At 41.6% G+C, this 17,466-nt stretch overlaps 1 protein-coding gene across 2 annotated transcripts; it reads left to right on the plus strand.

Moving 5' to 3' along the window:
* The first annotated feature begins 3,176 nt into the window (after nucleotides 1-3,176).
* Nucleotides 3,177-3,902, plus strand: LOC105261090 (protein YIPF6-like). Of its 2 annotated transcripts, XM_045043370.1 has the most exons (2): nucleotides 3,177-3,235; nucleotides 3,365-3,902. In XM_045043370.1, the coding sequence occupies exons 1-2, from the start codon at nucleotides 3,177-3,179 to the stop codon at nucleotides 3,885-3,887; spliced, it is 582 nt and encodes a 193-aa protein (XP_044899305.1). In that variant the 3' UTR covers nucleotides 3,888-3,902. The 2 variants fall into 2 exon arrangements, with proteins under 2 accessions (XP_044899305.1, XP_011286600.1); XM_011288298.3 differs by having other exon boundaries at nucleotides 3,177-3,902.
* The last annotated feature ends 13,564 nt before the right edge of the window (nucleotides 3,903-17,466 follow it).

Consider the following 17,466-nt stretch of genomic DNA (forward strand, 5'->3'; position numbering starts at 1 on the left):
CCTTCCTTTCCAAGTCCAGTCTCATTAGTTATGGATCCTTTTTTCCCAGGAATAACTATTTCCTTCTTGTCCGTTTGGTTTTACATCCTAAGAATGTGGCTTGGCTTTCCACTTGCCTGGGCTCTCTCTTCAGCTATCTTTGGGAGTGGCTCTAGATCTTGTCAAAGTAGTACTGTTTACACCCTTTTGGAGGATGTCTTTCAGGTCCATGATGTTGTTTAATACTGCCAGAAATGTTATTGGTTTTCCTGGCTAAAAACTGATAATATATTTTTAAAATTTTTTATAACTCTATAAGAAAAACTTACACCAAAATTAAAGTTGATCATCAGAGCCTGCTGGAATTTTTTTGTTTTAATTTTTTTTCAATTTTTAATTTTTAGGCCTTATTATACCAAACAGAAAAATAAAAACAGATCCAAAGTAAAAGGTTTTTTTTAAGATTTTATTTTTTAAGTAATCTCTACACCCGACATGGGGCTTGAACCAACAACCCAGAGATCAAGAGTCATATGTTCTATCAACTGAGCCAGCCAGGCTCCCCCAAACTAGTACGTTTTATACCTATTTCATGACAGTAATTTTACACCAGAAGCTATAAGGTCTGCGACTCTGTACATTGACGTTCACATTTTTATGTGTTGTAAACGCTTCCACATTCAGATGGCATTGCTAAAAATTCCCTTGTGAAGACCTCTATTTACCTGATTCAAAGGCAAATGACAGTAAGCACTGGGCATTCTAAAACTGCAAAAGGTAGAGACCAACCCAAATACTTTCAAGTTCAAAAGATCTAAGAAATTACTTGATAAGGTACTTTAAGTTTGATGGTTTAATTAACACAAACACATCTTTAGAGTTATCAACAGTAAATAAACAGACTTGTATTCTACCTGAGTTTACTAACCAAGTAAGTTATCTCTTATAAGATCTTACAGCCACAAAAAAATAAATAAATAAAATAATAGCCTAGGATAAAATTTACTTTGTCTAATGCCTAATAAACCTTTGTAAGCAATCTGCACAAAATTGTTAAAAACAAATAGATTAAATCTCAAGTTTTGGAGCAAATTTTTTAATGTGGATGCAGGGGCCAAGTGCAGGCTGCTCCAAGATGGGCCAGTTTGGCAAAAAGATTGTTTTGGAGTTAAAAGAAACCAAAACCCAGCTGATTCAGGAAAAACTCTTTACCTCTCCCCTCAACTATCTGTCTGTAGAAGGAAGGGGACATTAGCCTACAGATTGTTCCTTCCCTAAGAAACTAAACTACACAACAGGACAAACATTGTTTTCCAAACATCCTGCTTGCCAATGGTCTCCCTCCTCTTTGTATCCCCAGCCCTGACCTTTCTCCTTATCTCAGGATGTCCTGTGAGCCTCATGTTGCCTGTCTTTGGAATTCCATGACAACATGGGTTCCCTGTATGTATGAAACTAAATTTGATTTTTCTTCTGCAACTCTTAGATTCTTAGCCCAACTTAAAGGGCAGAGGAAATTTTTCCTCCTGGTAACTAACAAAATTCAACCAAATAAATTTGGAGATCTAAGTGGCTTTCTGAAATGCTTCATGAATCAGGCAGGACCCCACTGAGCATATAGAGATGTGCATCCAGGAGTAGTACAAAATGGAAGACTTTATAGAAGGGGGTGTCCAGAGAGTTATTAGCAAAGGAAAAGAATTACTCCTGGCAGTGCTCTTTCTAGGGGACAAAACATGGTTTCTACCTCACCTCTTTGAGGGACTGAGAGGACCCAAGTGGCAGACTCATTGGACTAGATTGAAAAATTCCTGGCTGACAGGTTAATATTACATTGGTGGGGTAGGTGGAAACTGCAGTTAGGTTCTATATTAAGAACCACTTTGAGGGGCTCCTGGGTGGCTCAGTCGGTTGTCTGACTTTGGCTCAAAGTCAAGATCTCACGGTTTGTGGTTCAAGCCCCACATTGGTCTCTGTGCTGACAGCTCAGATCTTGGAGTCTGCTTCAGATTCTCAATCTCTCTATCTCTCTGTCCCTCTCCTGTTCATGTTCTGTCTCTCTCTGTCAAAAATAAACATTAAAAAAAAAGAACCAGTTTGGGAACTTAGCTGAAATAACATTCTGGATTTAAAATGACTACTTCTGAAGGGTATTGCAAAGATTATAGAGGATAAGTTATATGGCAGTCAGCATACAATCCCTAGCAAATAGCTACTATATTATTCTTCATGATGTTCTGGTATTTAAGAGGGCCCTTATCATCAAAACACCCTTGTTAGGGTCATATCTTAAGATATATCACTGAAGATTTGAGAACTGTCAAACAGTCCAGAAATAATAGGACACATGACAAGCCCTTGAGGTCTGGGGAGGGAAAAGCACCTGATGTCACAGGACCCAACAGAGATGGACAGAGGATTAGGGTCAGAAGGCCACAACTCTCTCAGCTGGAACCATTCCAACACACTGCCTCAGGTGTGCTCTCTGCTCAAGGTTGGATGGAGAATAAAGGACTAAGGTACACTTGGAGTCTCTCAACCAAACCAGCTTCCATCATCATAGCTTTCTGCCCAGATTTTCCTTGCTTATTGGGTCCCCAAATGGGCATGATGCACTGAAAGAGGTCAATTGTGGGTAGATCTTTGGGCAAAATGCAATGCTGCCTCCTGGACTCACCTCAGTGAATCTTGCTCATCAGTGATCAAGCTGGTGTTCTTCCCCTCTTTTCTTGTGTGTTCTCAGAAAAATAATCAGCAGGTCAAAAACTACTTTCTCCACTTCTAGTGGATTCACTCTCCAAACTGGACTTGTCAGAAAACATGAGTCAACAGTTGCCTTAAAATTTCAGTGTCTAAGTCTTGACCTATTTGTAATCTAATGGAAAAGGTAGTGGGTTTTTGTGAAAATACAGAGTACGTGGATGTTTAATTATCAAGTGGAACAACTAAGCAAACCAGCGACCTGGCTCATGAGCAATAGTGTCACATGTTGCTTACATGGTTGTCCTGGGGATGGGACAGGAATGCATCATTTCCCTGGCTTGTCTCCCCCCATTAGAGCTTTCATGAACAACTTGGCAGGGGCTGTTTTTAAGGATTCTCAGAGGGACCTTGGCCATTGTCCTCCCAGCAATTTCTTCTGTTTTTTAATTAAAAAAAAAACAAGTAGGGAGCAACCAGGGAGAAGGAGGGCCAAGATGGCGAAAGCAGCAGAGTCTTCGGGAGAGCCAGGGACAACGTGGCCCAGGCCCCTGTTTGCAGGCCTTTCTGATATATCCATCTCACAAGACATCCTCGTGGAAGGAGAATTCACCATTCCTATGAGATCTCACATTCGGGAATTTGACAGCTCCACGTTAAATGAATCTGTTCAGAATACTATTACGCGTGATCTAAAAGCTGTTGGGAAAAAATTCATGCATGTTTTGTACCCAAGAAAAAGTAATATTCTTTTGAGAGATTGGGATTTATGGGGCCCTTTGATCCTTTGTGTGACACTTGCATTAATGCTTCAAAGAAGCTCTGTAGATAGTGAAAAGGATGGAGGGCCCCAGTTTGCAGAAGTCTTTGTCATTGTCTGGTTTCGTGCAGTTACCACCACCCTCAACTCAAAACTTCTTGAAGGAAACTTATCTTTTTTCCAGAGCCTCTGTGTGCTGGGTTACCGTATACTTCCCTTAACAGTGTCAATGCTGGTTTGCCAGTTAGTCCTTTTGGCTGAGCAGGGACCAATAAACTTCATGGTCCGGCTTTTTGTGGTGATTGTGATGTTTGCCTGGTCTATAGCAGCCTCTACAGCTTTTCTTGCCGATAGCCAGCCTCCAAACCGCAAAGCCCTCACCATTTATCCTGTTTTCTTGTTCTATTTTGTCATCAATTGGATGATTCTCACCTTCACTCCCAAGTAAATCAGGAAATGGAAATTAAAAGCCAGTGAATTGAAAGCTCATCTGAAGGATACAATTCACCATGGAGCTTTGCCTCTGGCCCTCTTTTGTTTAATTTTGGGGATATTTTGAGATGAAATGGGTGCCATAAAGCACCATCGCCACTTATATAAGGAACTGATGTTCGAAAGGTTGTCCTTTTCCTCTTAATGTCATTTCTTGAAAATACATAGTATACACAGTATAGTGCTGCCTTAAGGCATGATAGGGTCACTGTGGTCCATTTGAGTGACAACCAATGATTTAGAAAGCACATGGATACATCCTGCAAGTTGAGTAGAATTAGTAAGTGTATTTTCAGTTTTGAGAATACCAGTTCAGGTGCAGCTCTTAAATACATTGCCTTATGACTATTAGAATATGCCTCTCTCTTCATAAATAAGAATGCATAGTCTGTATCCATTTTCTTTTATTTCTCTCTTAGGCTTAAAAAGGCAATGACAGAGGTTGGGAATGGGTTTCATAATTGGGTGGGAGAAAACATGCATTCACTAGTGTTCAGATTTTGACAGGGGAAAATTCTACACTTGTTGCTTTTTTAAAAAGCAAAGGGCAGCTAAAGAATTGGCTTCTTTAGTCTTTCCATATAGTCACCTTTCTGCCATGCTTAACAGCACCTCAGTGACACTCTAATTTTTCATCTTACCCCCCCCAGCTCTGAATATGCAAACTGTTCGCAGTTACCATATAATTTTCCTTTGATTAAAGCTCTCTGTGGACCAGTGCTTGAACTTATCCAGGTGGAAGACCTTAGTCCTTCATTCATATTATCATGTGGGCACTTTCTTCTTAACAGTAGGAGGTAGTTTGGATACAGCATAACTCTAAAGAATTATTCTGCGTAGTCTGGCCTCTAACTAGAAAGTAAAGCTAAATCAGAAGCCTGCACTTAACCATGTGAACACGGAGGGATTTAGTGTTCTGATGGCTGGTTCACAGAACAGCTAGATGCTTAGAGCATGACGTAGAATGAGTTAGGTTTACAGCTGCCACCTTTTCATAGTGGGCTTAGCAGTTTTTCATTAGATGTGCTTGTCGGATTGGGGAATAGCAATATATTTTCTTGGTTTTAGACTTATTTGTAAATCTAAATAACTCTTCTTTAGACAAGTACTTTTTTTGCACATGTGCACCTGCTTGTATTCTCAGCTATTTATACACACAAGTGTGAGGGCTTTTCAGGGAGCAAAGTGTCTGGAAAGGCTGATTTCTAAGCTAACTGGGTTCCTTTAAGGTAATATGAGCTACTGCCTTCTATAAATTGCACATTGAAGAACTCTTAGTAGACAAAAGATTGGGAGTCAGGCAGACAACATCCACTGTATGTACAGTTACTTATAAAAATAGGAATTTATTCCACATTTTTTCTTTATCATGGAATTTAAATATTTATTCATTTTGTATCTAAAGACTATCTACACATAGATATATAATTTTAAAAACACACTTTCTCCATTCTCAGCTTAACTAAGAACAATACTAGGACAAATGGGTTCCTGGAGTGATATTAAATTACAGAGCATTACAAAGTTGGTCCCCTCTGTCCCAGCCTTGTCCAGAGTTTTGGTTATATCTTTATTTCAGTTTCCCTTCTAAATTTCAAAATAAACCCGTGAGCACAAAGCCAATGTTTCAGTCTTAAAGTGGTAAAGAAAATATTTTGAAACTGGTTCTGATTGGTCCAAAAGTATCATCCATTTCCATTGTCTGAAATTTTCTAACTTCTTACCAAAAACATCTCTCTTCCAAAGTTATTTCATACTCTGTCACAATGGTTATAATGTAAAATTTAAAAAAATAATACTGTTTCTCAAAAGGGAATTATCTGCTGAATTTTATTCAGGCTAAATATTTTGGTCAGGAATTTTTAGGGCCACAAATGAAGTAAGGGGTTGTGTGGGGGTGGGTGGCGGGGGTTATACATATTGGGTGTTAAGGCAGCTTGTTCTGTATATTAACCTGTTGCTCTTTGGTGACTTCAAGAATGGTTTTATTTGATTTAAATGAAGGTGGGTAAAATGGAGATTATCTTTCTCAAAATGAATGACCCATTTTATGGCATAAATTATATTTTCTTAATATATGCAAAAAAAGTGCATTGCTTTCTGTAGCAGAAGACCTGATTATCTGGAAGTTGTAATCCTCAACACAGCTTTCCCTGATTTGCTGCAAAGGCACATGGCTAATTATAGAAAGAAAGACTAGAAGAGAAGGGGATTTTAACAAAGGAAACCCTCTTCCAAGAATTGGGAATTTTCATGCTTTAGATGAAACTCAAGTGTGTGAGCATCATTACCAAATGTGGTGGATCATTGCCGAGTGTGGTGCATCACTACTGTTGTGGCTTGTCATTTGCTGCTCCTGCTTCTGAGATTGAGTCTCCACTGTCATATTCTTTAGCAATAGGAAGGGTAAAGACTGGATTTAATCGCTGTTCAGATTATAAAAACTCAACTGATGCAAACATATTTGAATGTGCCATGTAGTCATAAATGTCAGCCATACCATTAATTTTCAAGTCTTTTGCATTTTAAAAGGCTTATTACATGAATTCAATTGGATCTTTTTATTTTGATGGGGTTTTGTTTTGTTGGGCAAGGTGGGCTTGTCCCAGAGCATGGGACTGGTAAGCATTTAACTGTTTACTATATTTGTCTTTTTATAAAGTATTCTCCAGATGTGATGAGAAGTTAACAAGCCTTTGTATTTGAAGATTTAATTGTACACTTTTTATAAGCTACTTACTGTACCTGGACTTCCTGTTTATTCCTGGAGATGAAAATGAAAATCTCCTGCCATTTCAAATCTTTGGGTCATCAAGTCATTGAAATGTATCTAAATGCTATCATGATATGATCAGACATCCATTGCATGCAGCTGTTTTATTCCAGGTAAAATACTGACATTGTTACTCTTCATTAGACTGTTAATTTCTGAGACAATTTGGATAGAAATAAATGTGTGAATGTTAAAAAATAAAAAATTAAAAAACAAGTAATCACTTTGAAAATATGACAAAGTTCTGGTAAGTGAGATTAAAAAAAAAAAAAAGCATCCAAAATTCCAGTCTACTTCCTTGTGGCCTCATGAAACCAGTAGACAACTGGGATTTATGGCTCACTCAAGGAATACTCTGTTTTGACTGATGGCCTTTGATCATCATAATAAACTTTATCTTATCTTACAGATGAATGAACTAAAGCTTAGAGAGTTTTGGGAACTTCCTTAACAAGCAAGCAGGGAGCCAGGATTTTATCTCAGGAGCTGTAAGGTATAATTCCAGACCAGAAAGCACTTAGCACCACAGGGCTATGCCAGACCCAAGATGGAAGGCTGACAATCAGTGAAGATAATGGAAGAGAATTGCAAAGGACAATAGTTAATGTTTTATGCTGCAGCCAAGGGACCTCACACCTTCCCCACCACCTCCCCAAAATCAGTACCCTAGGCACAGTCCCTAAAATGATGGTTTGGAGAATTGTTGCCAGGCATGGGAAGACACTTGTAGAAATCAGAATCCAGTTGTTATGATGATCAGTACTAGAATCTACTATGTACAAAGCTGTGTCTGAAACATATAATCTCTCTATAATCACTTCATTTTTACCAAAGGTAGTCAAATTAATATTATTTGCAAAATAAGTCTAGTTTTGAAAAATACTTGGCCTGATTATTTACCTAAGTGCAGCAAGAATAGTGATTGACATATGATTTCATCTTCTGACATCTTCTTGGGGCTTTATAGGCTCCATAAAGTCAACCTTAGTTCCTTAAAGCTGTCTGGTCAGATCTGAGTCTGTGCATGTCTTTCCCAGGTAGGTAGGACATTCCACTCAAAGCCTTGGTCATATAACCAGTGTTTCCAATGTGTCCCTGTTCTAAGGAAAACAGATTCTTACTGAATGTATGCAAATAAATACATTGCCATAAAATATAAGAGTACTCAATGAGGTTCTAAATTTTGGAGGGTTCAAGTGGGGAGAAAAGACTACTGTTTCAATCCTGCTTACAAAAGTGTAATACATCAAATTGCTAGAAGTCAGTTAGCTTAAAAGAAAATGTTTCCTTAACTCTGGGAAAACAAAACATTTTTTAAGTGAGCATGAAGTCATAAAAATGCTACCAATCCTCCTTGGTTCATTCAGTCCCATGTTATTAAGTCTTGTTCTGCTTGAATCCAGTTTTTCCACTAGTTCTGGATATTTTTACATAGCTCGGTTTTATGATCTTAAGGTTGTCAGAAATCTATACTCAGAGGTTTAGTTTCTGGTTTTGTTTCTATGTTTTATTTTTTTCATGAGCCTCACTGAAGATGAAATACATTGGCAGGAAGCTTTTATAAAAGTATTTGAGTAGAAGTATAAATGTCTGTAAATAATAAAAAGCTTGAAAACTGCCATGGCTAAAGAACTGGTGAGAGTTCATGACAATACAATTGACAAGGACATTTGATTGTTTCTATGACACACAACACTTCAATATAATAACAGACCTGGACATCAGGTCTCTGTGGGCTTTATACGATTTTATATGATTTTGAAACACTTATTTTAATAACATCTCTATACAATTATAATCTAACAGAATTTAGCATCACTTACTCGACAATGCTTTAATTTTTTGTCATTTTTAACACACCAAGAAAGGCTAATTAATTTCTCAGAAAATCTTTTAAATGTTCCTATATATATATATATATATATATATATAAAATGTGTGTATATATGTGTATATATATATGTATATATACACACATACACATCAAAAGGTTTGAACATTTGATTAAATGGGATCATAGATCATTATGTAACAGTAGTTACGCATTTAACAAAGTGACAATAAAGGATGTCAAAGGCAAAAAAAAAGGAAAGAAAAGAAAAAAGATGTCAAAGGTTATATAGTTATAAGCAAAATTTGTTAAGATTTTTAATAGAAAGACTCAGTTTTCTTAAGTTTTCAAAATCCAGATAGACATAGAAAAGTATTTTCGTGGTATATAGAATCCAGTTTTTTGTTTTGTTTTTTTAGCAGATAACTTTGAAGGTAAAGAAAAACCTTTGTTTATAATTTTTTTAACGTTTATTTATTTTTTTTGAGACAGAGAGAGACAGAGCATGAACAGGGGAGGATCAGAGAGCGAGGGAGACACAGAATGTGAAACAGGCTCCAAGCTCTGAGCAGTCAGCACAGAGCCCGATGCGGGGCTGGAACACAAGGACCGCGAGATGGTGACCTGAGCCGAAGTCGGACGCTTAACCAACTGAGCCACCCAGGCGCCCCCCTTTGTTTATAATTTTTAATGAACAGCCAACCATTAGTTCAAGAAATATTTGTTCTTTTAACAAAGAGAAACAAATTTTCCACTAGGGTGCTTTTTTTTTCTTTTTCTTTTATATAGTTTATTTATTTTGAGAGAGAGAGAGTGCGCGCGCGCACACACAAGTGGGGGAGGGGTAGAGACAGGGAGGGAGAATCCCACTGACAGTGCAGAGCCCAATGCGAAGCTTGAACTCACAAAACATGAGATCATGACCTGAGCCAAAGTAGGACCCTACACCAGGGTGCTTTTAATATCAAAATTCATTTCTGGGGCACCTGGGTGGCTCAGTTGGTTGAGCCCCGGACTCTTGATTTTGTCTCAGGTCACGATTCCAGAATCATGGGATCAAAACCCGAGTCCAGCTCCATGATATGTGTGGAGCCTGCTTGGTATGATCTCTCTCTCTCTCTCTCTCTCTCTCTCTCTCTCTCTCTCTTTCCCTCTGAACCTCTCCCCTGCTCACACACACTCTCTCTCTCAAAAAAAATTTTTTTTACTTAAATTTATTTTTTTTAATTCTTTTTAATATCTATATTTTTGAGACAGAGAGAGAGAGCACCACCTGGGGAGGGGCAGAGAGAGAAGGAGAGAGAGGAACCCAAGCAGGCTCAGTGCTGTCAGCACAGAGCCCTATGTGGGGCTCCATCACATGAACTGTGAGATAATGACCTGAGCCGAAATCAGGAGTCTAGCACTTAACTGATGGAACCACCCAGATGCCCCAAGATTATTTTAATTTTAGCTTGTACTGACCAAACATAAGACTCCTCTCCAAAGATTACTTTTCTATAAACCTTTTACAACTTTCCTTCTTACATTCAGATGTTGTCTTAACTTTTTGTTGTTTTGTTCGTTTGTTTTTGCCCCCAATCAGCCTCACATTAAGAGAAAAATCTTCTTTTCTCTAATAAAAATATATATCTCCATCCTAATACCATTTTTGCAATAGAGCTAGCCTGCACTTATTTGAATCTTAGCAAACACACAATAAAAGTCTCATATTTAATGCTGATAATTCTAAAGATACGTCTATTTTAATAAAATCAATAACCTTAAATTACCTTTAGTACCAAATATTTTCCAAGATCACATGAACTTGAAAAACATTTCAGGTGTTTTTTTTTATCTTTTTGAGGTTTACAATGCCCAATTTCTACAAGAACTTACCTCCAAACTACATAGAGCTCTTTCACAACTTAATGTTAGCAATACCATCTGGAGGAACAGAAATCATCCTGCATTTACAACATGTGCAGACATATACACAGACAAGATAGTAAAAAAATACTAATTTTCTGGAGAGGACTTAGGCACATTTTTCAAATATCTCCTTCTATTTTTTCTATTTTTTTAATTTTTTAATGTTTATTTATTTTTGAGACAGAGAGAGACAGAGCATAAACGGGGGAGGGTCAGAGAGAGGGAGACACAGAATCCAAATCAGGCTCCAGGCTCTGAGCTGTCAGCACAGAGCCCGACGCAGGGCTCAAACTCACGGACCCTGAGATCATGACCTGAGCTGAAGTCGGACGCTTAACCGACTGAGCCACCCAGGCGCCCCTACTTTTTTTTTTTCTGATGACACCTTTTTCTCTACAGTTTGCATTTCAAAGAATGGCTTTAGGTCTTGGAGAAGATGGGGGTAGAAAATTTATATCAGGAAGCTGCAGAAAGAGTGTTTTAAGTTTTCTCCAAGGTAGAAATTAAGAGCATATCTTACTGATATCGGAGGTGGTAGAGTCTGGGAAGAAGAGCCCTTTTAGCAGTTTGTATTTTAAAAAGCTCGCTAATTTAATCAAGTGAGTAAGTAAGTAAGCAAGTAAGTAAAATTTTTTGAAAGGCCACTTTCCCTACTCCCGGCCAGGCTCAGATGATTCGAGCTGTCTTTACATTTTAAGACAAGATTTATAATTGTAAGAAGAGAGAAAATAATGTACACTTTTTTTCTAGAGTTTCAGAATAACTGCTATTTAAAATGGATCCTACTTGGGACACCAGGAGTAGCTCAATCAATCAGCCACCGGGTAGCTGACTCTTGATTTCAGCAGGTCATGCATGATCTCATGGTTTGTGAGTTCCAGACCCACATCGGGTCTGAGCTCACTGTGCAGAGCCTGATTCGGATCCTCTGTATCCCTCTTTCTGGCCTTCTCCAGCTCACATTCTCTCTCTCTCTCCCTCTCTCTCAAAAATAAGTAAATGTTAACAAAAACATGAAAATGGATTTTTTTCCCTGAAGTACAGGACAATTTGTTCCCATATCCTGATCTTTTATATCCACAAACATTTTGAGAGGAATAGGTGCATTTGGAGGATTGGTAAATACATGTGGATTTGGACTTGTTTTTAGGGTTGTATTTCAGGTCTTGCGGAGATTTGGAAGACAGATGGTTGTTTCTAATTTCCCAAAGAACTGGATTATAGATTGAATATCAAGGGATTGTCCCATCTTTTTAATGAAATGATTTTGTTTCTCTTTTTATATCAGAAAGACTTTTCACTGAAATGGGAATCAAAAGATTTATACCTTTGTAAAGTCTGTGTGAAGCATTTTAACAAAGCCTTCTTTGTGGGTATCCAACTGAAACATGGCTTCTATTAGCCCCTGAATATTGGCCTTTTGCAGATCATTTGTAGGAGGGCCTAGGGGAATTTTAGTCCTGTTTCCTCTGTGAAGCTGGGGGGGGGGGGTAGTGAATAGTCATTATTCTACTTCTCTCCACAGCTGGTAGGATATATTTTTTTAAGTTTATTTATTTATTTCGAGAGATAGAGAGAGCTCAAGCAGGGGAGGGGCAGAAGGACACTCCCAGGAAATTTCCGCACTGTCAGCATAGAGCCTGATATGGGGCTCAAGCTCATGAACAATGAGAACATGACCTGAGCCAAAATCAAGAGTGGAACACTTAACTGACTAAGCCACCCAGGCACCCCTCTTGTAGGATGCTTTAAAACCAGGGGCAAAAAGCTTTATAATTTAAAAGATCTGTTGGTGCCCAGAGGACGCCAATTCTTTGGTGGTGGGGCTGTAGGATACACCTGTAAAGAACATTGGATAAGAATGTCTGACCTGCAGCGCCTGATGATGGAGCCTACAGGTAGGCAAAAAGTGGGCCTTACTGCCGGTCTCAGGTGCTTTTGTTAAATTCTTTTTCCAGCTTTCAGCATTTAATTTGAACCTGGAGATTGGGCCAGAGTGCTCCCTGAAAGTTTTTAGGGCAGGGAAGTAGTAACAAGTAAATGAAGCCCAACCTTAAGAATGGCAGGCTGTCCTGTAGTAACGCCTGGGAGTGAGGAGCAGGGGCTATGGATTTCCTAAAGATGGCTCCTGCCTTAGAATATTCTCCTGTGTGTTTCCCCACCCGCCCCTCACAGGCAGGCTGGTGTGGCTAGATGCAGAGGTGAGGCTGGAGTGTCCATGGCTGTGGGCCTCTTGCAGGTGTGGCTGCCAGTGTTGTGAAGAGTGGGGGGGGCAGGGGGGTGGGAGCAGCAGGGAACAAGAGGAATCAGAATTCTAAGCCAGTCCCTCCTTCCAGGTGGTCAGAAGAGTGTATTTGCGTAAGTAGGAGGCAGGACACGTGCTATTTCCCTGTTTGTTTGCTTTAATTTTCTACTTCAAGTATTTACCCAGGAATGGGGGCCTCTGCGTGCATGCCTGCCCATGGCTCACAAAGTGAGTCTGGACAACCCCATCCAAGTGCTATCATAACTCAGAAATGACCTTCCACCTGGTCTCTCTGCACAGTGGGAGGGAAATTCCCTAAGTGGGTTCCATCTTGCTCCCACCTGCTGAGCACACCTGGACCAAACCAATCTCCTGATGTAGGTTTGTCAAGCCACCTACCTCTCTGATTAGATCTCCTCAGGCATCGTTCTCCCCCAGACCACCATGCTCAAGCCCTGGTGCCAGGCCTATCCCCCTTCCTTTTGGTGTGTTTCCTGTGACACACCCAGCTCTCTACTGCCCCAGACCCTTTGCACTCACTGCCTTCCCTCAGCCCCTCCTCTGCTGCAGCCTCCCCTCTCTTGTCCTTCTTGTGCTGGTTTAAATGTCATGGGCAGAGAGGGGTTCCCTGAGCAGTCAGTGGGAAGTAGCCCCCCAGCCCCTTTCTCTCATTTCACCCTGTTTGAATCCCTGCACTTACATCAGGCCAGCAATCCTTTCTGTAATAGACCAGGTGTTTTCTTTCGTGATGGTCATGTGTCGCTAAACCAGTCATAGACAAGAGGAAATGAAAGGGGTGATTGTGTTTATTTACAAAAACATGCAGTGGCTCCTAGGCTGTTGTTTGCCAACCCCTGACTGACATTTTCCTTATTTGTTTACAGCCTGAGTCTTGCCACTTGGGCGCTGTGGTCTCCCCTGTACCTAGAACAGGTCTTGGCATATCTGGACATTGAATATCGTTTGGTAACTGCATTGCTCTTTGGAGCCCCAGTGAATCTTGGGTTCTACGTTCCCTTTTTCCAGAACATTTTCCCCTGGCCATGTAGCTTCATGCTCCTTGCAAAAGTGACTGAACGTCAGCATGTTGACTGGGAAGCACTGTCAGAATCTGGGGACACCAGATAGCAGCAGGGAGAGGACAAGGCTTTCTGCACAAGGCAAGATGCATTTAGACCCAGCAGGGAAGGAGCTCCAACTCTTAATTATGCAAATGCAGTTTATCTGTGGTGACTTTTTAATCCTGGGCAAACTCCCAACTTTGTCCTCTTTTCCAGTATGTTCCTGGGCACCTTCCTTCACTGTGCTCTCTTAGGCTTAGAAAAATAACTACTTTGATATCAGTGTACGAAGCATCTGATTGGAAGGACAATAAAACTAAATCAAAACAGACTAACTTCTTAACCACTCCCAAAACTAAGATGCTAAAATCAGATCAGAAGGGCAGGTGTGGTGATAGTAAACTAGATGCACTCGTGACATCTACCTGTACCCCCTCCCCACCATTCTGACATGCACCCCTCATCTTCCTGGGAGGCAGAATTGGTCTAAGCAACAGCACAGTTCTGGGCAAGTCTGTGCAGCTGCACTGGCCTGTTCACTTTGGGGCGGGGCACAGGGCAGAGTCAGAGGGGCTGCTCCTTTTGTAAGAAGGTGGTTCCCACAACCCAAGCTGTGGCTGTGGGTCTCCTGAGCCCCCAGAGCTGGGGTGGGCTGCTTTGCCAGCTCGCTGGGGGCGAACAAGCCTTGATTTGCAGCACCGGCTGCTTCCTGGGATGCAAATACTGCCACCAGAGCTGATTCCAAGCCCCCAGTGTGAGGGCACTGAACCCGCAGGTGGGAGGAGATGCATGTCGTAGGATCTGCGGGGGGCACCAGAGGCTCCCACACACCGCTGCCCCCAAATCACTTCGTGGTGAACTGGGTCACAGCACACCTTGCCCAGCTCAGGCCTGTCCCGGCTTCTTCCTTCCCCCAAAGGCTCTGGCCTGGGCCACTCCCACCCCCACCCTGCCCAGATGTACTGGCTCCAAGGTCTCACCTCCCCGAGGTCAGCCCCCAGAGCTAAGACACGGGCCAGCTGAGTAGCTGTCGTTGGCCACATTGTGTGGCTGCAATAGGAAGGAAATACCCAGAGCAGAGAGGGAGCGAGTGTTCATGGGGAGCCCTGCCGGGGCCACGGCTTGCTGTCCCCAGAGAAGATCACAAGGGAGGAAATGTCTTCTGTCCAGGGTGCAAAGGTGGCTTCTCCATCAGGCCTATCACTTTTCACCACTAGGGGTCAGCAGTTAGCAAAAATGTTTTCCCAGGATGATTTCATTATTTCCCTGTGAAATTATTATTTGTATGATACTGTATACAAACTATTCTAATCTTTCATCCTCACAATGGAAACCAGTGAGCTATAGAAATACCTGACATTTACCAATCTGATCTGTTCTTGGCAACCACGAGCCCATAGTTCACTAGACAAGTCTGTTCCAATGGTCTTTCCCAGCACAGGATTCATCACACATGGAATGGACAAACTCATTCTTCTGAAACCTCATAGATTTTGTCAGACTCGGACTAACATTCTACAGAGAAATACACTGACATGTGGACTACAATAGTGTTGAGAATTGAGTTATTTTGTTTTCTTCCTTACATTTCTGTTTACCAACTGTCCCAGTTTTAGAATCAGAGAAACAGGTACATTTAAGAATAAGGTTCCAGCTTTTCTCCTCCCCCTTGGATATTCCCCTTGTCCATGTCCTCAGTCTGTGATCGTGACCAGCCAGCCAGGACCTTCTGCCTGCTCGTCCTATCTTCTGAGCTCTGAGCCAGCAAGGGTGGGGGAGGCTGGGTATCTTACCTGCAAATGCTTGTGTGCTGTGTAGACTGCTGTAAGGTGCCTAGAGGAGGAGACTGTGGGGCCCACATTTCGCCTGTATTCAACCCAAGCCCTGTGTACCTGGGGCGGGATCTTCTCCTGTGCAGGTGATCCTTGCCACCAAGTCTGACCATTCCAGTAACACCATTTGGCACAGTCTCTGTTGGATTTGTGCCCAGACTTCTTGGGTTCCCCTGAGCTCACTAAGCACCCACTATACAAAATCATGGGGAACTGACCTTAGAACAGTTCCCCCTTTGCAACAGGAATGCACACAACACAGGGTGGAGGAGAGTGGGGTGTGGGGAAGGAGTTCACCAGCTAAGACTGAGAAACTAAAATCTGAGCACATAAGCTGATGCAGCCAAAATGGCCTAACCAATTAGAGAGACTCTGGCATTTTCTTTCAATGTGTGTTAACCTTAATCCTTGTTAGTATCTGAGTAGAACTGGAAGTGAAAGTGTGTCCACTGGAATCCTAGGACAAGCCTAAGGAGAGAGAGTAAACCTCAATTCCCCAGAATGCATCAACCCCCTGCCACTTCCTTCCATTTTCTGTGAACTAATTAGCCTTTGTCATACTCAACTATGTCTGTAACACAGACTTTGGGCATAATTAATCTCCACACTATTGAGAACTACCATATTCCTTTATTCTTCTTAAAATCAATGTGACCTAAAGCCACCATGCAAAATCTAGTCTCTTTCATTCATGGAGCCCCTCCTTCTCCCCATGGCTGTGGAAGGGTCCTGGAGTTTTATAAACATTCTGTTTTTGCCAGCCCTTGGTCATTCCAGGATGCCTGGGAATCTTCCATAGCCCATCCTTTCTAGACCAGCTTCACATAGCATGAGTACAAGCAGGCTACTGTCCTCAGTCTGAGAATCCCCTGCCCTTCTCCCCTCTTGTCCCATTCCACTAAGCAATAGACACTTCATTCCTTGATGACAGACGCATTATAGGAGGTATTCTCTCTCCCTGCAATTAGGAAATCTTTTGGTTTTGTTTGTTTGTTTGTTCGTTATTTTGTCTTCAAAGCTTGGCTTTCAGAGCCCTTGGACTCAGGAATTCTAAATGAGACGTCAAGTGCTGAAAAGTGACTCTTTTCCTCTTTGCATTCCTGCTGTTGAAATCCTCATTTTCCATGAGACAAGGATGTCCCTGGCCATAGAGGGGACCAGTCCCTAGAAATGGAATGCAAACAGGAAAAGAACACTGACATTTCAGACAGTACCACTGCGCTGTGACACACATGACACAGGTCTGCAGGTGGCTACAGGGCCCCTCTCAGCATCTGATACAGTCTCCCCTCAGCCCTGACAACGGCACCCAGGACCTGCTCTAGAAGAAAGAACTCAGGAGTGGGAGGTCTTCTGCTAGGAGAAGAGAGTTGTGGTTCCCGGGGGGAGAAGGGAAGATCTCCCCATGAGGCAGTGCAAGTCACAGACACAGGAGGCACTTTCCAGAAATGTTGAATGGACACAGTGACAGAGGATTAGGGACTGTGCCAGGGGTAATGATGTGGGGCCCCAGGGAGGACTGTGGTGCCTTGGTTGCTGTCCCCAGGACTTCAGCATAAAGCATTGGCTGTTGTCCTCTGCAATTGTCTTTAATGATCTTTACTGACATCCAGCCTTCAATTGCGGGTCTGGTACAGCCCTGTGTGCTGCCTTGTCTGGAGTTACGGCTCCTGAGATCAAACCCTGGCTCCCTGCTCACCAGCTGAGGAAGCTGCCAAGCCTCTCCAAGCTTCAGTTCATTCATCCATAAGATGGGATAAGGGGAATTACGGTGAACAAAGGCCATCACCCGAAGCAGAGTGTTTGTGACTGTATTCAGTTGTCCACTGGCTTCAAGAGGCCACAAGAAAGTAGACTGGGAATTTGGATGCATATTTTTTCC

The sequence above is a fragment of the Felis catus genome, chromosome D4 (assembly GCF_018350175.1).
Source record: "Felis catus isolate Fca126 chromosome D4, F.catus_Fca126_mat1.0, whole genome shotgun sequence".
NCBI classification, from domain to species: Eukaryota; Metazoa; Chordata; class Mammalia; order Carnivora; family Felidae; genus Felis; species Felis catus.

What these genes read in the sequence shown, in the direction of transcription:
- LOC105261090 (XM_011288298.3), top strand. Translation starts at nt 3,177, where the DNA reads ATGGCGAAAGCAGCAGAGTCTTCGGGAGAGCCAGGGACAACGTGGCCC.